Source organism: Hydra vulgaris, chromosome 10 (assembly GCF_038396675.1).
Source record: "Hydra vulgaris chromosome 10, alternate assembly HydraT2T_AEP".
Classification (NCBI taxonomy): domain Eukaryota; kingdom Metazoa; phylum Cnidaria; class Hydrozoa; order Anthoathecata; family Hydridae; genus Hydra; species Hydra vulgaris.
The window spans coordinates 1,396,505-1,420,000 of NC_088929.1; the positions used below are offsets into that span (position 1 = coordinate 1,396,505).

Here is a 23,496-nt window from a genome sequence, read left to right on the forward strand (position 1 = left end):
ACCGCAATAAAATGGGCAAAAGTTCAAAAAAAATGTTTTATAACTAAAAAATGATCTAAGAAGATCTGACAATGTTTTCTAAATTGCGCTTCTTTAAGTCAACTTTAAAAAATGAAATGGCGGTAAAAGCCGCCAGCGGTATTAGACTACTTTACCCAAACTGTATTATAGTCTTCTTTGGATAATGACACAACCATTGATTAGAAAAAAAGCATCTACTAGAGAGTAACTGGTTAGCAAAAAGCCTTCTTTTCTTGTTCATTATTCATACAATAACTCTGATCCCAGTTATAGATACCTTAAAATATTAGCTCAACATTTTAAGACAATGTAATCTAGAACTTATGATTTGTTTAATTTATTTTACATTCAGTAAAACGTAATAAGTCTAATATAATGTTTTTCTTTTATATTTACATTATATTTGCATTTTATTTATTTTGCTCTTACTTTAGGGTACTAAAGTAAGAGCAATATAAATGTAAATGTAAATGTACCACATATCTATTATATTTACATTTTATTTATTTTGCTCTTACTTTAGCACACTGTTTTGTAAAAAAAAAAAAAAACTTAAAAACTAATCCTTGCTTTGAAAAAGATTACCTCCACAGTATATTCAATAACTCATTGTTTTTCATAAATAACAGCAACCCAATTATTTACTTTCCATACAAGACAAATTTCTTCTGCAAGGTAGGCGATGTCTTCTTCATATTGATTACTATCTTCATTGTCCCCAGAAAGCAGTTTTATTGCTTAATTGCTTAAAAGCTTCAATCTTTACCTTTTGCCTTTGTGCCTTGGCCAGATGTTTTATGTAGTTGAATTCCTTCATGACAGCAATTTCTAAATCATAAATAGAATCAGCATATTCAGAATTTTGAATTGCTTTGGATTTAGATATTTGGATTGTTCTTTGATCATCTCAATAGCTTTGCACAAATCATGAATAATCAGTACATACCACTTCCGACATCTCTGTGTTGGATTGACAATTATTTTCAGATGGATCTGATCATGCTTTGATGATGTCATCTGATAATCATGTCTTGAGCTATGAGAAGAAATGTTTGATTCACTTTAATTCACTTTGATTTACTACAATTGGTTTGATAACTTGCCTTCAGAACATTTCTCAAATTTTGGGGAGGTTTGAGAAAATTAGAATTAAATCTTTATGTCAATTTTTGTAATGTTTGAAAACCATTCATACCTGAAGCAGTGACATCATCTAATACAGCTAAGCTTTTTCGACTTGACGGTTTTATTGCATGTAATACTTTCCACAAACTTTAATCCCATAATGGTCATTATTGTTTTCATTGCTACTTTTTCGATAGGACATGATAGCATGGCTAAATTTTGTTGTCAATATTGCATGCACTATTATTTGCTCTTCACCGCTGTCGTATTTCAATTTGGTTATTCTATAAGCAACATCATGCAAAGTACTGCTCATAAATATAAAATCTAAGAAATTTTCACACTTTGTTTGATCAAGACTAGATTGAACTAACACTTTCTTCTCTGAAAATGCCAACCCTTCATTAGATGTATGCCATTTTCTTGCTACTTCTATACAATGTTTGGTACACTTAAATGTATTTATTATAAACTTTTTGTTATACTTAGTAATAATGAGAAGTTAACTAACATTCCCATGGAATCACTTTGTTTATATACCTTCTGAGCGCGAATAATTTCATCTGGAAGAGGGCTTTTCATTTCATAAACATTTTTACTGTTAAGAAAGTCTATAAGTATTTTCTCTTATCTAGGAGCTACAGCTTCTGCAAACTTTTTCTTTAAAAGGTTTTCTAAGCGTGCATACTTGCATTTAAACGCAAGTATGCTCGCTTAGAGTAGTAGTAAGTTAGGATATCTGAAAGATACTACTTAAAAGTAGTATCTTCCAGATATTCGAACTTCCTATTTAATCTATATTATATTGGACTTGCTTTAAGTACTTCGGTTACACTCTCACGGCTTCTAAGAAATTTGTCCAAAATCTCTTGTGAAACGTTAATTTCTTAGGGGTCAAATTCTTTCTCTGAAGTAGCAGGTGTTATGAATGCTGGTTCTTGTTGTTTTTATGTTTCTGTACGAAGATTGGTGATTTCATTGACTTTAGATAGAGTAGTTTCTTGTTTTAAATGAGTAAAACACAACATTACACTAACTGACAATACATCATTATATCACTTTGATATTGATAAGACAACAGGTATTGGTGATGCCCTTAAAGTGGGAGATTTTTTTCCTTTTATATTTAGATGGTGAGAATGAAAGCATGTTTTTGGAGGATTTCATGCAACACCGGTAAAGGTATACCGATGAAAAGCACATATTTGACCATCCTTTTCGAGACTTCTTTTAAGCCTATTTGCAATAAGTCCATTCTCTTTCCAAACATTATTATCGTTGGATCGCATGACCTATATATGCTTATAATCTGATTCTTACTATTCACAAAAAATGTTCACAAGTTTGAAATATATTGTTGTTATATTAATATACAATATGCGGTATATTTATATGAGGTATATATTTATATGCGTTATATATTTTTATGCAGTATATATTTATATGTGGTAGTGGTGTAGTGGTACAGCGCTTGCTTTATAAGCGAGAGGTTCCGAGTTCAATCCCCACCACGTCCCTGGTAGTACCGTGCTCAACTTGTTTCTTTGCGCAGCAGCCTTGTTCGCCAAGGTTCGAGTTTCGGAATAAAAAGGAGAGAGGGTTATAACCACAAGTAGCCTTCTCATCTGTAGTGGCTTTATCGGCCTTGGGGAGGTAAAGTAACAAAAATAAAAATAAATTATTGCAAGAGTGTGAATAATTTAGTGATTATTTATTAAAAGAGTGGGAATTATTTAAAAGGGCCATTTCTTTTTGTTCAAAAAGATTAGTCTCAAAATCTTGCCGCCAAGTAGTTGTAAAGTATGTAGTTATAAAGATTAAATCACAGTCTGTGTACATTTAAAAAACATAATTACCTTTAGGTTTATGAAATGTTTCTTGACATCAACATCTCCCAGCTGATAAATGTAGTACATATTAATTATAATTTTATGTTTTTTGAATGATCCACAATTTCTCTTTGAAAAGCAACAACAGTTTTCAAAAAAAATTATGTCATGTTCCATACTCAACTAAAAAAAATTTTATTTATGCAGCCCCTATTTCTTACGAACACATAAAATATCTACTCTATTTATGCAAATTTTAAAAAGCGGTAAAATAAAATTAAGACATTTTGATGGTAAAATAAACTGTTTTATGACAATCGCCCACAAACTAGTTTTTCCATAATCATGATATCGGAGATTCTTCGTTCCATTCTATCATCACAAGTTATTTGATTATGACGTAAATTTAACTAATTCTTTTCTGATCATATTTAAGTATTTTATTACTATTCATTTCAATTATTATTCATTTCAATTATTATGATTTTATTGTGCTGCCAAGTGAAATCCAATCCAAATCCCTCATCTGTGCATTCTAGAAAATATTTCTTCATTTTTCATAAAACTTAAACTTTTTGTACCTTCAACACTTTGTACCTTCCTCTAACCCTTTGTACCTTTAATTGTAACTTGATATCAAATGATTACATTAGTTGTTTTTTTATTATATTAGGACAATGTTATATTGACAATTTAACATAATCACTATCGAGTCCTTAATACAAGGGGGAGGGGGGAGAGAATAAAAGGGGAGTGGAATTTGGTCCAGAACTAATAAACAGGAGGGGGTGGGGGATTTAGTAAAAGGCGGGGAGGGATAATTTTCTTATTCTACAATAAAAGTAGTTTTTATAAAATGGTTCAGTTTATAAATCCAAACTAATATTATTTACAAATCACGCATAAAACTATTTAAATCTAGCATCACTTGTGGTCAAATGCGCATTTTCTAACAGCTATTTTATAATAATTTCAATAGGATCTAATATTCAATAGGATTTAATATGCTGATATAAGTTTAATACATAGGTAAGAAGGATAAATTAAAAGTTCATTTTTGACAAATCAAGATTTTACTTGATTCAACTTGTTTTTATCAGTGACTGAAATAATTATTTTCTAATTTTTAAGGCCGATTTTTACTGCTTTTTTTTTTTTTTGATAACAAGTAAAAATTAATAAACAGAGGGGTCTTAATAAGCTTGGGGTGGGTAGGAAAATTTTACAAAAATTAATAAACATCCTTCTCCCCCCTCTTTTATTAGGGACTCAAAAGTATATTGTTACTGCCTCTGCCGTAATGGGTCATTTTGTAAATATACAGTAACATTTTTATTTAATTTTAAGCCTTAATATATGAATAGGCCTTAGGTATCGCATAACTTTCTTTGCGTTTTCAGACTCAATATTTACAATACTTACAAATCCTGCAAGAAAAATTGTGCGCTACACTGCGCTGTTAGAAATAATTCACATTAAAAATTGACAATACTGAATGTTTTTGTAATTTTGAACTATGATAATTAGACAATTGCACAGTGGCATGCAATTTTTTTATATTTTTTAGAGAGAGCTTTTGAGTTACGCCTGATATTAACTACAAAAGTTATGTGCAACTTCTTATTTTGCCAAAGAAATGGATTCAAAGGTGACAAAAACTAAATTTTTATAAATTTTTCAATTTTTCTAAAAAATCTCTAAATTTTAAACCTGGAACCTGAATGAACGAAACATTTTTGGAAATTTTTTTTTCCCTAAACAGGTTTTCTCTATATTCTGATCAATAAGTAGAAAATTCAAGCAATTTGGGGGGGGGGGGGGGGATTATTTCAACTGATGCCTGATTTGTACAAAAAATGACTCTTGAGCAATCAAAAGATTTTAAACTTTAAAAAAATTTTTTGAAAATTACTTTTTAATTTTATTTAATTTTTTGTTTATTTCACATTGAAAATAATTTTATACAGGACAAACATTGATAAAAGGAAAATTTATTTAATCTAAATTTTTTTAATATCCTTTATAAATGATAATAATTGTTCATATGAAAGTGTTTTTGTGTATGGCAAGCTCATATTAGCCTCAAGTAGGAAAATTTAAGTGTCACAGTTATACAAGTTATTACACAAAAATTAGACAGATGTCGAAAGTGAAAGTATAGTTTCAGAGAGAAAGAGTTAATATTATGAGTTCAATTAATATAAACCATCTTATGAGTTCAATTAATATAAACCATTAATATAAACCATATAAGTAAAAAAAAAAAAAAAAAAAAAGTTTTAATAGCTTAATGTTACCATTTATACTATATGCAATAGTATTGTTATCAAAATATAATTTAGATTAAATTATATTTATTACACTATTCATGATTTCTACTATATATTTGCAGTTTTGATTCAGATTGTGTCGCATGATACTAGCATAATCAACTAGATAGATTGTGTTGTGTTTAAAAATTAAACTGGTGTCTCTTATCTCTTACATTTCTTTTTTACGTCTTTATTTTCTTAGAGTTTTAGATATTGCACCCTAATAATTTTTTATTTTTTGCAGAAATTTAATCAATTCAAAAAGGATAAACTGTGTTAACAGATCAATTTAATATTGTAAAAATTATTCATCTTGAATACACTAAAATAACTTACATTGGTTCGTCTCTGTCTTAGGAAATTCAACAAATCTCCATGCTCCATATACTCAACAATTAAACATAATGGTTTTTTTGTTGTTGAACACCCAATCAAATTAACAATATTCTTGTGGTATCCTATTTCTTTCATTAAATTTATTTCTTCAAAAAAATCATTAAGTTCTGATGAATCAGCAAAATCTATATTCATAATAAATTAAAAATACTTTTTTTTTTGAATTTGAATACTTTTATTAGATAAAAACTTCTATTTTATATGTAAATATAAATATTAAAATTTGATTAGAACTTAAACTATATACAATAAATACAATAAAAAAATAAATAATTTTCTTTTTATTTAAAAAAAATATATACTATTCGATAGCATAGTATTACAAGTTTCACAAAGAAAAAATATTTGGATCAGTTGTAATTTATTGACCCCTAATATCATGTTGTAAAAATACAACATTATATTAGGGGTCAATAAATTTCTTTATTGGTTGTTGTATATGAAAAATTAGTTTAAATGGTAAATAAATACATTAATTTGTTCATCAATTTGTTATAATAAAATTATTCTTTTTGTTTATTTACGATTACAAAACTAATGGTATTCAAAAATTCTTCGCCAGATAATTAGTTTTATTTTGTTTTTCACAAAACAATAAAAATATGACATTTATGCCTTTTAGAAGAACGTTCTTCAATTGATAGAGATATGCAATTTGTAAATGTGTTTAAAAAAAAAACACTGTAATAAACAATACACCATGTTTTCTTTTAAACATGTCAGCTTAACCAAGAATAAACCTTCAATAAAGCAAGTATACTCCTTAAAAATTATGAAAAAAATTTTTAAACTGAAATTTTTGGACTGTTAAAAAAAACACAAAGATTTAAAAATAATTAAAATATAAAACAAGCTATTTTTAATGAAAATTTTTAAGTCTTGATTTCTTATTTATTAATTTTTTGTTATTTGTTTGTTAATTATTGGATATGAGTGTTAAAGTCATCTTTAAAGGCCAACACTTTTCTTAATTCTCAGTAACTCTGGGGTACCTTAAGGTTCTGTCCTTGTTCCTGTATTGTTCTTTATCTACATTAATGATCATTCTTACAATTTTACAATTCTTACAATTTTACAATTCTTACAATTTTACATCTAAAGTGGCTCTTTTTGCTGACAACTCAACTTTATCTCATTCAAGATTGGTTGCTTATCAAAAAATCAAAAAGTTATATATGTTTAATGAAACTAAAATACTCAAATGTATTTTGGTTTTGTTAAATGTGCCATATAAGATTGTCAGAACGGTAACTAATGTTGGTACAAGTATAATATGAAACCAACCAGAGAACCATGTGACGGCACAGAGTTTACTAAAAACGAATGACAGTATTGTCCATCAAAGACACCTTTAATACTGCAACTAGAAATGATTCAAAACCTTTTAAAACTTTTCCAGATACACATCATGAAAAAAGGTTATAAAGACTCAATAAAACCTTTCCATTATTATGACTAAAAAATTAGTAGTAGAAAAATTAAATATTAAAATTCATATAGTTGGCTAAATTCTAGATAGTCTAAAATTCATATAGTTGGCTAGACTCAAAAGAAAATATTAAAAGATTGTTAATTAAAAACAAAAAAACCAATGCAGTTGACAATCGATGTTTCAAATATTTGATATCTCAAAATTTTGTGTACTTCGAACTTTTTTCCATGTCTCTTTGGCATCACGTACTTGTTTATGTAGAAATCCTGTCAACTTTTCAAACTTTGATATCTCAAATTTTTCAGTATCTTGAACAATATTTTTGGCTCCCGATCCATTTTCTCCTTTTTTCTCGAATTTTCGATTTTTTCAACAAATGTTTTGATAACAAAATTCTAATTTTCAAAAACTCTGTTTTTTGCTTTATCATTTTGAATTTCCATTTTAAAGTTGGATTTTTTTTCTTATTTTAACTTCTAAAAGGTATTCCCTTAAAACTATAAAAACTTTGATTTAATCCAGTTCTGCTGGCCATGTCTAACTGTCTTGTAGGATGCTCTTTTCTAGGCAAAGGCTAGGAGAAATAAATTTTAATTTAAAATACCACTATCTTGAGTCTCTTGGTTGAATTAAGTCTGGCGATAGTGTCTCGATAAAAATACTCCTCTTGGGCAGATGTTAAATGTTCTCAACTACTGTTTTTTACTGTTTAAATTTCTCTTAGGCAAAGACTTTAGGTGTTAGCAGACGATAATAATTCTGTTGACCAGCCTTGCAACCCTTCTTTATTTATTAGGCTGGCTTAAATTAAAATTGTGTTAGATTGTTTCCTGGTTATGATGATAAATCTTGGAACTTCTTGACACTAATCTTGAGTTTTTTCTTTTGGTTCCTTGATGGTGGTTATGCAACACTTTCTATTATTCCCTAATTAGGGTACAGCCATTATTGCCTAATTAGGGTACAGCTAAAATTAGTTTATAGGTTCTTAGGCATTGTCAATGACACATAAAGAGTCTTTAGTTACAACTTCAGGTTAATTAGCTGGACTGAAGCAACTGCATAGCCTCTTGCTTAGGAGCTATGCAGTTGCTTAAGTCTAGCTAATTAACCCAAAGTTAAGTTACTTCAGTCTAGCTAATTAAACCAAACTAATTACCCCGTAATCTAAGATTGACTCAAATTCTCTTCAACTTAAAACATGACAATCTAATATTTACAAATGTTCTTGCTCTTCGTAACTCTCCATTAGTTGAATCTTACCTCTTGCAAAATTCACCAGACTCATTCATTGTGAGACTAATTTGAGCTCAACTGTTTTATTATCGGATCTCAGTGTTGATTGTTATTATCATAAGATTTGCATAGACTCTAATAGTCATATTTATGGTTTAGGGATATCCTCTAGTGGTGCTCTTTCTTTTTTATACAAGGTCCAAAAACGCAAGGTAAATGCATTTGGACCTGCTTTACTTACTATGCGTGAGCCACTCTCCCATCATCGCATCTCTTACTTTTTTTACAAATACTATCTAGTCACTCAAAGAAGTTACTAATTTTATTTCCATCAATCAAACCTTGTTTTTGTCTACCTTGTCATTCAGCAAACTCGCATCCATTAACTGTATTTGCTCTTTCATGCTCTAAAAACTTTTATTCGTCTAGTCTATTTCCTTGCATATCAATGCTTTGGAACTCTCTCACATCTTCGCAAATCCAATCAATTATTTTTAAAAATCTGGTATCAACAAAACAAACATTCAAATCTTTGACATAAGTTACTTGATCATTTGAGAAAATTAGATCCAAGCGTTGTCTAAGAAGAGCTCTCAGTTGAATCTTACATTGGTTTAGATTGCAATAAAGTAGCCACCTGTTTACCAGTTACTGATGCTGAGATTGTTTCTCAGAGTTTTAAATTATGAAGTTGAAATAACGTTAACAAAGGTATAGATGTCGAAGCCCTGCCAAATCCCTTCGATTTTCAATTGAAACATGCTTTTCAAATGCTTTAAAATACTATGCTACACAGCCTGAAATACGGAAATGAAATATGAGCCTTAGCAATGAAACTTGGGAACCGAATGAAGACAGAAAGTAAAGATAATTGAAAGCAATGTCAGGTTACAGATTACTTCTAAAAAGTGTATATTTTGTTGTATGTCATTTTAGTCAGATAAAAACAAATTTTTAGTAAAACTAAAATAAAATTAAAAGCGATTTTAATTATATTTAACTACTCAATATTTTAAATTGTAATTATATAAAATCGATTTTGGTTGATAATATAAACAACAGTTTGAAAGAGAACTGTTACTATATTTATATTATATATCTTATAAATTTCTAATTTAAAATTTTCTTTAACAGTTATAAATAATGAGGAGTATTTTTTCAAATTTCATACCTTTTAAAAGTTTAACAGCGACACTGGAAGTGTTTTCTGTAATATCATGAAAGTCAGATATCTGTTTCATTTTCTTTTTTTTTGAAAGAATAGAAGAGTTAAGTTTTGCAATAAAAACAGTGCCAAATGCTCCTTCCCCAATTTTTTTATCTAAAACAATATCTTCAGGAAAAATCTCCCACTCATCTGCTGAAAATTTATCAGATCCAACATAATGCCTGAAGATAAAAACACACAATATATATAATTTTTATAATACTTTTTCAAGTTGCCGCCCTGATTTTTTTTTTTCATTTTTATTAAACCATCATCAAGATACAGACCTGAATTATTAAATTGAATTGTTTTTAGCTAAAATATAAATTTACAAACTTATGCTCTGTCGTAACTTTCCATTGCTACAGAAAAACATTTATATGTCGGTTTTTTTTATAAAAGTTCTTAATTTTTAATTCCATGGCTAAAAATTAAATTTAATCACGATAATTGCCTGTATCACGATAATTGCTTAGTAATAATAAGTGCCTTAATTTAGGAAAATCATAAAAAATATTTTAAAAATTTTTAAAGGCATTGGTTTCCAATTTAAAATAAACACTTATTTAAAAATTGTGATTTTTCTTGCTGTTGCATTTAACCTCTTAGAAAATTCTTACAGGCCTTATAAAAAAACCTAATGATGAATTATAGAACAACAATATAAATTCAAATCACCCCCCTTAAATCATAAAACAAATTCAAATTTCAATTAATAATAAACTAATTTAAAACTCTTTTAATGAAAATATTTTTAAATATTCTAAATATATGTAGGGAGATGCTCTTAAAACAGCAGATTTAAAGGTTTTGAGCTAAAATTTGAAAAAAAATTACGAAAAATGAAATAGAAATATAATTTGGTGCAACGCACTGTTTAAGCAAAAGTGTTTTGACAAATGTGGAAATAGCATTTTTAAAATTATTAGACTAATATTTCCCTCCCTCTAATAATGCACAAAATTACAGAAATACTATTAAAATAAGTTATGGTTGAAGTCTATGTCAGAGTAACTTTATAAGTATCAGGGTTGGTAACTAATTTGATTGAGTTGTCTTCCAAAACAATTTTTTGAAACAATTTTCAAGAAATTTCTTTATTTTTCATAATGATTGGTAAAAGAAAACTTTATTTAACAGTATAATTATAGTTTTTTAAAGTTTTTAAATAGTATTTGCATTTTAGATAATTAAAAACATAATCAATAATTAATTAAAATAATTTTAAGTTTGTAAATAAAAAAACCACATTGCTTAATAAAGTGGAATAGCATAAAATTTTATTGTTTACTGTAGTTTCCTTAATTACAATTAATTATTTTGAGTCTTTTATGGTAACTTTTTATTATATTTTGGAATTTTAGAAAACTGTCATATTTGAAGTTAAGAAAAAAGTTATAAAAACAAGATTATTTTTGTCTGGTAAGTTTTCTAAAATAAAGCATGTATCCTGATATTGAGACTAAAAATTTTAAGTAATTCAAAAAAATCTGTGCTTACTAGGTAAAATTCAATTTTATGAGTATTTCCTTTTTTTTTAAAAAAGACAACATTAAATAGGGGTAAACAGATTCTATCTATTGACAAGCCTCGCACCCCTTCTTCATCTATTAGGCTGGCGCAGATGTATTTTTAATACATTGTTTCCAGTTTAGGATGTTGAATGCTGGATCTTCTTGACTCAATGCATGGGTTTTGCTTGTGTCTCTGTTTTTATGACTAGACAACTCATTCTATTATCTTCTAATGAGGGAAAAGCTCTAAAACTCAATTTTATGGTTCTGAGGTTAGCCAGTAATCAGGTTTCCCGAACTCTGTAGTAGCTCTCAGAGAGGCTGATTCCATCAAATGCTGAAAAATATCAAAATATTAACAGTGCCATGTTGCGCATGGATGGTGTCCCTGTTTGTACATTTAGTGTGCATTGCAGAGGCCACAATTGGAGCCCTTTGTTACAGCTTAGGGTTTATTAGTAGTAATGAGGCAATTGCTTGAGCTATTAAACGGTGTTCTGAGCCCTATCTATGCTTTGAGTCAAGTTCTTCAATGTAATTTAAAAGTGAATAAAGTACCAAAAACAATAAAACACAAAAAACCATCATCATCACAAAGTTCTCTAAACCTATCATTCACTATTAATGGTATATATCACTTCAACATTAATGGTTTTCGAAGTAACTTATCTTCTGTTGAGTCTTATCTCTTGCAAAGTTCACCAGACCTACTTGCTCTTTGTGAGACTAATTTGAGTTCGGCTGTCTCATCTTGTGATCATACTGTTGATGGTTATCTTCCTCTAATTCGTAAAGACTCCAATAGTCACATGCTTGGCCTCGGCATTTACATTCGTAAGAATTCACCCATTTGTCGTGAAACTAGGTTTGAATCCACACACACTTTTTGACGTTATTTCTGATCATATTGACCAAGCCCTCTCTCTTTATCCATCAGCTAATATAGTTGTTGTTGGTGACTTTAATGCTCACCACTCTGAATGGCTTGGCTATAGTGTCAGTGATTCGGCAGGCATTAAAGCCCACAACTTTTGCCTTTCTCAATCCCTAACTCAAATAGTCAACTTTCCAACTCGCTTTCCAGACAACCCTAATCATTTACCTTCTCTACTCGACTTATGTCTTGTTTCTGATCCTAGTCAGTGCTCAGTTTCTCCACATTCACCCTTAGGTTCTTCTGATCACAGTTTGATCTCTCTAAAACTAATATCTCGTTCTTCTTCATCACCTGAATCCCCTTATTATCGTACCTCTTACAACTACAGTAAAGCTGACTGGGATTCTTTCCGTGATTTTCTTCGTGATGGCCCTTGGGTAGAAATCTTTCATCTTCCTGTCGACAAATGTGCTTCTTCCATAACTTCGTGGATTCAGGCTGGCATGGAATCTTTTATTCCCTCTCGACAATTCCAGGTCAGGCCCCACTCTCCTCCATGGTTTTCTTCACACTGTGCTGCTGCGATTGCCAATCGAAACCGTTACTTCCATATTTATCAGCAAAACAATTCTCCAGAAAACAGACGTCTGTTTATTACTGCTAGAAACAATTGTAAAAAAGTTTTGTCTAACACCAAAACCCGCTATTCTCAGTTCATGAAATCTCGTATCTCATCTCAAAAATTAGGCTCTCGTGACTTCTGGAGAATCTTTAATAATATCAATAAAAAAGGCAAATCTATAATTCCACCTCTCTTGTATGGTTCAGACTTTGCCACCTCACCTATAGACAAAGCCGAATTGTTTGCTAAAAACTTTTCATCAATATCATCTCTTGATTCCACTAGTTGCGCTCTACTTGATATTGCCAACAAACAGGTTGATCCATTGCTTGACATTCATATCACTCCAGCATCTGTATCTAAAGTGATTTCCTGCCTAGACTCTTCTACAGCTTGTGGCCCGGACAACATACCTGTTATTGTCTTGCAGAAGTGTTCTCCAGAGCTGTCGTCTATACTCTCAAAACTATTCAACAAGTGCTTATCAGAGTCCTGTTTTCCAGCCTGCTGGAAAGCGGCATCTGTTATCCCTATTTTCAAAAATCTGGAGAGCGATCTGATTCATCTAAATACCGTCCCATAAGTCTTCTTCCTATCATAGGCAAGGTTTTTGAATCTTTAATTAACAAACACTTAATTTCTCATCTTGAATCTAATAACTTACTTTCTGACCATCAATATGAATTTTGATCTTCTCGTTCTACAGATGATTTGCTAACAGTAATAACTGACAGGTTTTATCATGCATTAGATGAAGGTGAAGAGGTTAAGGCCATTGCTCTTGACATTTCGAAAGCTTTTGATAAAGTTTGGCATGCTGGTCTTCTCCATAAGTTTTCTTATTATGGTGTATCCGGCAACATCTTTAAGATCATTGAATCCTTCCTTTCCGATCGTAGCATAAAAGTTATCCTTGATGGACAACACTCTTCTTCTTATTCTTTAACTGCAGGGGTTCCTCGAGGTTCTATCCTTGGCCCTATACTCTTTTTAATTTACATTAACCATCTTCCAGATATTCTCACTTTATTCTTGTCGTGATAAGAAACCAACACTCTCTGATTGCTTGGAGGGGGCATTTGAGCTTGAAAAAGGTCTCACTTCTGCTACAGCATGGGGCTTACAGTGTATGGTGAACTTCAATACAGATAAAACTCAATTTTTTCAGCCAATCATTATCGCAATAATTTAGATCTTCCTATATTTATGAATGGCGATGTACTCGATGAGTCATCTACTCTTCATCTTCTAGGATTAACTCTTACATCCAATCTTTCTTGGAAATCATATATCAAATCAGTTGCAAAATTAGCATCTGCTAAGGTTGCATCTCTTTATCGAGCTCGTCACTTTCTTACTTTGGATTCTATTCTCAATCTCTATAAATCTCAAATCCGACCTTGTATGGAATACTGTTGCCATATCTGGGGCAGATCTTCTAATGATGCCCTTTCTCTTTTAGACAAGATGTAAAAACCCATTGTAAACATAGTTGGACCTGCTCTTACAGCCAACCTCCAACCATTATCACATCATCGTAATGTTGCTTCTCTTTCTCTTTTCTACAAATACTATAATGGGCACTGCTCTAAAATGCTAGCGTCTCTTGTGCCATCTACTAAAATTCATTCTTGTGTTACTAGTCATTCAATTAAGTGTCATCCTTTTTCTGTGACTGTTCCTAAGTGCTCCAAAAACGCTTATTTGTCTAGTTTTTTTCCTCGAACATCAGCTCTTTGGAATTTGCTTTCTTCATCTTGCTTTCCTGATTCATATAATTTGCAATCTTTCAAGTCGTCCGTCAATCGTTATCTTGCTTTACAATCTTCATATTTTCTCTTTCAGTAACTTCCAACTTTAATTAGTGGCTGCTTGCAGCCTTGTTGGAAGCGAAGATGTTTAAAAAAAAACAAAAAACCTTCCTTGGACTCCTAAAACGAAAATGAAAATATTTAAACAATAGTTATATTATTGTGGGGTATTTACTTTTAAAATTTTGCAAAAAAAAAGTTTCCCCTCATTCTCCTCATTAATGTTGATCTCTGGCCCACTCTACACTGTTATTTATTTAACTTTAATAGCTTGAAAAAAGGTAAAAAAAAATTGTTATTTATAAAAAATTATCCTAGCCCCAGCTAATAACCCCTGCTAAAATTAATGTTTAGATGGAATCAGGGCCATGGAGTAAAAAAATCTTTTATTTGCCAAGTTCCTTCTCTATAGTGCATAAAGATGAAAGCAGTTAGGTAAGGACATATCTAAAGGTTAGGCTTTTGACATATCTAAAAATTTCAATAAAATTTAGAATACTGGTCTTCTCCTTAAGCTTGCTTCATTTGGTGTACCTGGGGAAGTTTTTAAAGTTATCAAATCATTTCTTTCTAACCGCTTTATTAATGTCATCCTTAAAAGCCAATACTCTTCATATCCAGTAACTTCTGGAGTAATTTCCTCAAGGTTCTATCCCTGGACCTGTTTTGTTACTTACCAACATTAATGATCTTACTGACATATAGCGTCTAAAGTTAATTGCCATTATATTATTCCTGATTCCATTTTTTACCTCTAAAAATCTATTATTGGTCCCTGTATGGAATACTGTTGCTATATTTAGACTGGATCATCTAATGATACTTTTTGTTTTTTTAAACAAGGTCTAAAAATGCAATGTAAATGTAGTTCTACCAAGCTCAAGCCTCTTTTCCATCGTTTTTCTGACTCAATTAACCTAAAAAATTTTTAAGTCAACTGTCAATCATTATTTTGCAGTTTAACTCTACTCTTTTTTTTCTAGTAACTTCCAACTTATAAGTGGTTGCTTTCAGCCTTGTTGGGAGTGAATTTAAATAAAATAAAATAAAGAGTAAAGTAATATTATATATTATACTTACTCAAGAATGTAAGGATCATTCGTCATTGATTGTTTGGATTTTTTCCTACGAAATTTTAACACAACAATTGCAAAAATAATTGCAACAAGAACAACTAAAACAGGAACTAATACGGCACCATAGATTATTAAGGCTTTGTCTAAAATGAAAAGAATTTTTGATTTTTAAATATTCAAAAAAAAATTATTTATTTATTACAAAATTATAAATTTTTATATCACCAAACAAACAGAATTCAATATATAGTACAACTAACTTACTATTAGTAGGATATGAAGTTGATGAAACTAAAAAAATAAAAAGTAATAATAATACAGTAAAAGAATGAAAATATTAAATATACTATAATATAACTATTAAATATAATTTAAATAAACTTCTTACTACTTTAATTTTGATCAAAATTTTGAGTTAATAAATTTGTAAATTTTTACTTTTTAATGATGTAGCATTAACTACAATCAATTTATAAAATAACATTCAATTTATAAAGTATAATTCAAAATCAGGATGTGCATTTATACTTTGCAACTCAATAGTAATATATATATATATATATATATATATATATATATATATATATATATATATACATATACATATATATTTAATATTTGCTATGGCAACATTGGCATAAAATTGGAGTTGTGTTTTGTTCAAAAACTCACGCATAAAAACAATTAACCTTTAAGTTCACATAAAATAAATTACCACAATGATTTCTTTATGAATAAAAATCCTCAACAAATTTCAATTTCAAACAAAATTTTGTAACCCTCAAAACAGCATATATGAAGACTCCATTTAGTTTTTATCTGTAGCCAATCTTTTTATCTAGTCATTAGTTAAACATTTGAATTGGAAAACAATGACATTCTTGTAAAAATCATGATGATGACACATTTTATCTACAGATGATAGGTGAATGGGTGGAATGAGGGTGGGTGTGTTGTGGAAACAGCCAAAAACAAAATGGCAGATCAAAAGTTTAGAATAAGATGTTAAATCAGGTTTTATTAGAAGTACAAGCTAAGAGATTGACAATTTGACCCTTCTATACCTTGACTGGTAGTTTAGTAACAAATTAATTTTCTCATTAAATAAATTATAAATAATTTTATACTTTATGTAACAAGTTAATAAAACTAGTGCGATCATAACAATCCAAAAAGATTTATAAATAATGAAAAAAGACTTCATTTTCAAAAGAATTTATAATCAAAAGTACCAATCATTAATGCATAAAATTTTCTATACAACATTATTATTACCATTATCTGTCATAAAATCTATACTTGGAAGAATAAATGTCTATATAAACTGGTCCTTAACTGTTAAAGTAAAAGTGTTACATTTTATATAACAAAACATTTTAAAAAAGGCTTAAATTTAAAAATTATATATATGAAGATGAAAGAGAATTTCAAAGTACAAATGTAAGCAGAAAACTACTAGATAAACAAGATGATTATAGTTTAAATATGGTTGTTGGAATATATTAGAATATAATATATTGCATCATCAGCAAATAGTGTCACCTTTAAGCTAAGAAAATGTCAAGAAGATCACTATTGAAGATAAGATTTGACAAAGAATGGGACCATATTGTACTTCAGAGTTATTAAAAAAAAGGAGGAATGTCGTCCATTGACATTTATATTTATATTTAGAGAGTAATTATAGGACTTAATATATAACATATTATAGATTTATTTAACCAAATTTTTTTGAGAAAATGAAAGAAATATATAGTAATAAGCAGAGATGATTCTAATATTTAAATGAGGCGGGAGGGGGTGGTTGAATCCTTAAAAAGCACCCACTGGCTTCTTAACAAAAAAAAAAAGGTCCTCAAAATTAAAATTTACCCAACTGAATTGTGTCTAATAAATCTAGTCAACTAAATTCTAAAAAACTAATAAATCTAGTCAACTAAATTCGTAAAAAAATTGACTTTAACTTGAAAATCACAATTCTTTGGGAGACGGGGGAACACCATCCCCACACACCTCTGTAAAATTGCCTCTGGAAATGAGAACACCATATTCAGAAGTACACAATAATACAAAAAGTAGTAAAATACAAAAGCAACATAAAAATAAAGCTATAAAAATTATAATAGTGATAAATATATGTAAAATACAAGCAAAAAACTAAAAACTAATGATAAAAACTATGAAGCTCAAAAGTAAATATAAGTATAATCTAAAACTAGTATGCAGAGAAAATAAAAACATTATGAGTTAGTATTAGTTAAAGAACTGAGCCTAAACAAAAGCTAGCACAAGCTAGTATTAAATACAAGATAAAAATCAAGAAAATAAGCATAGTGATTTAGGTTGTATAAATAACAAGGGAAAAGATTGAGATTAACCAAAAGTTTCAATTCTTTCAAGAAGGTCACTAATACTAGAACCATGACATTAGGCGTGATAAGCGTTAACGTTACTAATAACTATAATATTGGCAGAAGGATAAAGAAAAAAAAGAAGATTCAATTCAAACAAAAACAACATAAAATAGAGTGCATTCTTTAAAAGAAGGAGTATGGTGAGCAACAAGTCAAAAGTAATCAAGCGAAATGATGCTAGAATTTGTAGAGAACTATAAAGAACAAAGAGAAGAGCGATTGAATGAAGTGATGCTAAAAAGCTTATCATGAAGAAAGATATTACTTGTTTAGAAAGAAACATATTAAAACTATTTTTTGAAACTAATTTACAAACAAGGGTGAAAGCAACCACTATTTAAATCAAATATAAGACAGAACTATAAGCAAAGAACCTTTCCTTTTATTCATCTTTTAGACCTAATGAGCACACACTTCCTGTCATCCAAAAAAAGATAAGTTAATATACTGCTACACAGTTAATATACTGATAAGCAGTTAATATACTGCCAAGCAGTTAATATACTGCTAAGCAGTTAATATACTGCTACACAGTTAATATACTGCTACACAGTAAATATACTGCTGAGCAGTTAATATACTGCTACACAGTTAATATACTGCTAAGCAGTTAATATACTGCTACACAGTTAATATACTGCTAAGCAGTTAATATACTGCTAAGCAGTTAATATACTGCTAAGCAGTTAATATACTGCTACACAGTTAATATATTGCTAAGCTTAATATACGCTAAACTAAGCAAACTGCAAATCACTTCTGCTTCTTTTAAGTTATTGCCCACCTCTTCTTAAGCTTGTGGTTTAGAACTATTCTACAGCTTGTGGTTAAGATAACATTTCTGTCACAGCCTGTTACAAAAGCATCCTGTAGAACTTTCTCCAAAGCTCTTTAGACTATTAAATAAATGCCTAATTGAATCTTGCTTTACTGCCTGCTAGAAAATGGCATCTAGTTTTTTAAAACTTTGGAAATTTTTTAATCAGCCTTCTTACAACTATTAGCAGAGTCTTTAAATCTTCAACTGAAAAACTTCTAATATCTATATTTGAGTCTAAGAATATACTCTGACAATAAAAACAGATATTATGATGATACTGCATAACAGAAAGATAACTTATAACAAAAGGACTTATAGCAGTAATAAATACCGTAAGATAATAGAAAGACTTTATAGCGCATTAAGATGCACATAGTGAAGAGCCATAGTTCTTGACATATCTTGGCATTCAGTTCTTCTCCATAAACTATTTTCATACGATGAGAGTATCTCAGAAAGTTTTTAAAACTATTGACATTTTTTCTAGCCTGAGCATTAAAATTGTTCTTGATGGATAACATTTCATTTTCAGTAATTTCTTGGTTAGCAAAAGTTTCCATATATAGTCCTTATCTTTGTTGTTCCCTATCTATAATGATCTTTTGTATAACATGATTTCTAAAGTATTTCTACTTTACCACTTTTTGATTGCTTATAACAGGCAACCGATCTCAAATCTGATCTATATGCTGTAACAGTTTAGTGTTTTTATAAAATTTAAATAGTGAATTTTAATCCAAAATTTGTTTACTCGTAATAGTTATCACAATAACATTGATATAATTCCTATATTGGAGGCTAGCAACACTACAGTACTTACTGATTATCTTGTTTAATTTTGGGCATCTTTATATAAAAAATTACAGATAATGATAAAGATGGTGTTTCTGTTTCTGTTCCTCTGAAGTTAGATTTAATGGTAGTTGGATATGCTGTATTTTGCTTTTGGATTGAGAAATTGGCATGATTATGTTTTATTGTCAGATTTTAAAAAGAAACCACTAGTTTATCAAGCTGCTACATTAAGATATACGCTTTCTTCAGCAGAAATTTAAAACATTTATGAATCATTAAGTCTGAAAATGAAAAAAACAGACCCTTCTGTTATATTGGAGAATGGAGAAGGGTTTGCCAAGGATATTATTAATGAGACTTTGAAAGACAAATATTTCAAACGTTTTCAAAAAGATGGTGAATGTTTTAATGATTTCTTGACAGCAATAAAATTAATAAGTAAAAATTGCAGTTTTTGTAACACAGCAGATTGTATCGGTTAATTTAATTAATTGTTGGTAAGTTTATCAAGAGATAAAATTGTGTCTGGGATGCAATGTGACAAAGTACAATAAAAAATACTTTCTGAAAATATGTAACACTGAATGAAGCAATGGAAATCTGTTGTTCTTCAAAAAAAGCGCAAGGTGGTTCTGAATTATTAAACAATAAAAGTGATAGTGTGACCAGATCAGGCAACAATTATACAGTAAAATTTAAATCACAGAACACTGGCAATAAGAGTTAAATAAAAAAGTTATAAAATAATTTAAATTTATTAGTTTGTCAACTTTTAGGTTCATTTTGTTTATGAAATGTGTAACCTGATTTTGTGCAATTGGATAGGGTTAGTTTCTGAGCCAAAAGGATCTTGAAAATTACAACTAAAAGTAAAATATGGAAAAATAACATTCTAAATTGACACTTGAGCTGAAGTTATTAAGTTATTAAGTTATTGGGATTTTAAAGATGAAATAGTTAAAGTTGATAGACCCTTGGTGTGTCAAATTTGAACAATAATCTGAGTTAGTATGCAAAAAAAAAAACTTTCAAAATTGCACAAAGATTCTTTAGAACAAAAAAGTGGAAACATCGTGCATGTCAGACTCGACTCAAGTTTTAACAACCAGATTGAACAGTTAATCTGAAAGTGCAAGATATGTAGAGGTATCTCCTATTAAAGCCAAAAGTATCTTTAGTGGCTCATGACTTTCCAACACGACAATTGCAAAACGTGAGAACTGATTAGCATCAGTGTAAAAAAATATTTTGTTCTAGCTGATTATTACAGCTTTTGGTCTGATGTTATTTTTTCTGCTTCTAAATACCAAATCAGTAATGTAAAATAAGCATGCAAAAATTATCTAGAAAAAGCATCCGAAAGGAATTTTTTTTTAATTCTATTTCACTCCCAACAAGGCTGCAAGCAACCACTATTAAGTAGGAAGTTACTAGAAAATGAAGAATAGAATTAAACAGCAAGGAAATGGTTGACAGAATAGACTTGAAAAGTTTGAAATAGTATGAGTCAGAAAAACATGAAGTTGGGGGAGAGTTCCAAAGGGCTGAAATGTGGAGGAAAAAAACTAGGCTAATAAAATTTTTTAGAGCATGCTGGGACAGATACAGCAAAAGGATGTGACTTTGCTAAATGACGAAGTCTAAAAGACTGAAAGTCAAGCAAGAATGAGTTTTGGTTGATGGAACTTGAGATTTTTATTTGATGAGATAAACTAGGTATTAGTGCTGAGCTTCTTCAAAACGCTAGTAATAATAAACGCAATTCTGAGGAGAAGTTTATTACCACCACTACATAAATTATGCTTACAAAAAAACAATGTTTTACTTTATCTTCTACCTCCTATCATTTTATATTTATTCATTTTATATGTTGATATATCCATACATATGTATATTTGTTTTGAGTATGATAGACTTTTGTATTTACTGTGGATTTATGGTTACTTGTGTGCCCTGTTTTGTTTTTATTACATTTCTATTACATGCATGATATCTAAATTATCATTATAATATTTTACTACACGCTTTACTATAGTGCTTTTGTTTTGTTCTGAACATCTGTTCATTACATACTTTTAATTTTTTTATCCTTATTTCTTCTTAATTTTTTCGTTATTTCATATGGGCTTGACAGCTCGGTCTAGTCCTCTAATGCATATTTTTTGCATTTTTTTAAATTATTTGTCGAAAAGTGAAAGAGATGTTCCTTTGAACAGCAACCATGGCAGTATTTGTGAAAAGAGAAAAAGATCAACTTTGATGATGAGAGAGAGGATAAAGTTTGGCAGATAAAGCAGGTCCAACTATGTTTACAATGCGTTTTTGGACCTTGTCTATTACAGAAAGAACATCATCAAAAGAGCAAAACCAAATATAACAACAGTATACTGTCATGTATACCATACCGGGACAAATAAGAAATTTGTAAAGGTGCAAAAAAAAAATGGAATCAGGAGTAAAATAATGGCTAGCACGATAATAAGAAGCAACCTTACCAGATTGTATATATGGTTTCCATGAGAAGTTAGTAGTGAACAATAATCCCAGAAGACGTAAAAAAGAGGACTTAGTGAGAGGGTTGCCATTCATTAATATGTTATATATATAGATATGTTAACAGTGTTGCAATATTTGTGTGCAGTATAGTCAGTTTAGACAGTGTCAATTGTGTTGCAATAACTGTTTGCAGTAATTTCAGTTTCAACTAGTTTTAGATAATAGTACACTATACTCCAAAATTGTTTAATCAATTTTTGTAATAGTGGCAAAATAAGTACATAACAATTAGTCAACAATACTTAAAGTTGAATTGCTTAGCAAAACTCATTTTGAAATCAGTAAAACTTATGATTAAAATGCCTTGTTTATTATGATTAAATCATATTAAACAAGGCATTTGTGAAGGTATATAATATTACATAATATACTACCTAATATAATATTACATAATATTACATAAAACTCCATTAAAATACTACATAATACTACATAATACTACTACCTAATATAATATTACCTATTATTACATAATACTCCAGTATAATGTGGCTTACCTCCAGCAGAACTACTACACGGAAGACAACTGGAGATAATTCACCTGGATTTTAAAACCAAAATAAGGAAATTAAAAGATCTAGAGAGACAGTAAAAGAGAGAGTTTAATCTAAAAACATGATAAAATATTTGTACTTTTGTACCATGATGCATAGGAGAAATGCACAGGAGAAATTTCCTATTGAAAAATACGAGGTAATAGAAGAAAATATACCAAATGAGACAAACAAAAAACAAATAATACAAGTATCATGTCAAGGACAAAAAATAAAGAGTAAAAGCCACTTGATTATGATAATTTATAAATTAGATTGACTTCTTATTTGTTTTGTTTTATTTAGGACATGTGTCATATTTGTGTCATATGTGTATACAAATATGACACTGTTCCATAATGGGAAAAATGTATTTATTCATCCTTTTTTTTTTCCCTAAACATTGGTGCCTCTGAATTCTCTAATATCTATGTGTTCTCCTAACTCATACATTTTACATCTTTTATTACTCTCGCGTTCTTTAACTTTATTCTTTGACTTCTCTTAACAAAAACTTTGAAACACAATTGAATCAATCACAAGTTATAGCTGTAGAATACACCTAGTTACCATTACTTTCATACAAATTATTTAAGTTCTATTTTGATAAAACGCTTTTTTAAAAAGTTCATTAACATGGTTTATATAAAATAACTTTAAGTAATAACTCTATACAATCTTGAAAAATAATAATACCTTTAGAATAGATAACAATAGGCTTCATCTCTTTGGCTAAAATAAAAAATTAAATATAATAAAGATAAAAAAATTTATTAATAGAAATATAAAAACTTTCTAATAACAATAATAGGAGATATAATAATAATAAAATTATAAAAAGTAATAATAGAATCTACAATACTTTTACTTATTATTATTATTATACAAGGACTGTTTAAAATGAACAAACATTAAACAAG

General features: G+C 29.3%; 1 protein-coding gene across 6 annotated transcripts in view; it reads right to left on the bottom strand.

The window, feature by feature from the left end:
* Positions 1-23,496, bottom strand: part of LOC136085714 (uncharacterized) — a 166,236-nt gene that overhangs the window by 18,889 nt on the left and 123,851 nt on the right. For all 6 annotated transcript variants that reach the window (XM_065807038.1, XM_065807040.1, XM_065807039.1 and 3 more), the window contains 5 exons: positions 23,273-23,308; positions 15,723-15,749; positions 15,463-15,601; positions 9,523-9,740; positions 5,624-5,808 (listed from right to left, as the gene is read on the bottom strand). In XM_065807038.1, the coding sequence (XP_065663110.1) occupies positions 5,624-5,808; positions 9,523-9,740; positions 15,463-15,601; positions 15,723-15,749; positions 23,273-23,308 (605 nt within the window). The remainder of the gene's footprint in view (positions 1-5,623; positions 5,809-9,522; positions 9,741-15,462; positions 15,602-15,722; positions 15,750-23,272; positions 23,309-23,496) is intronic.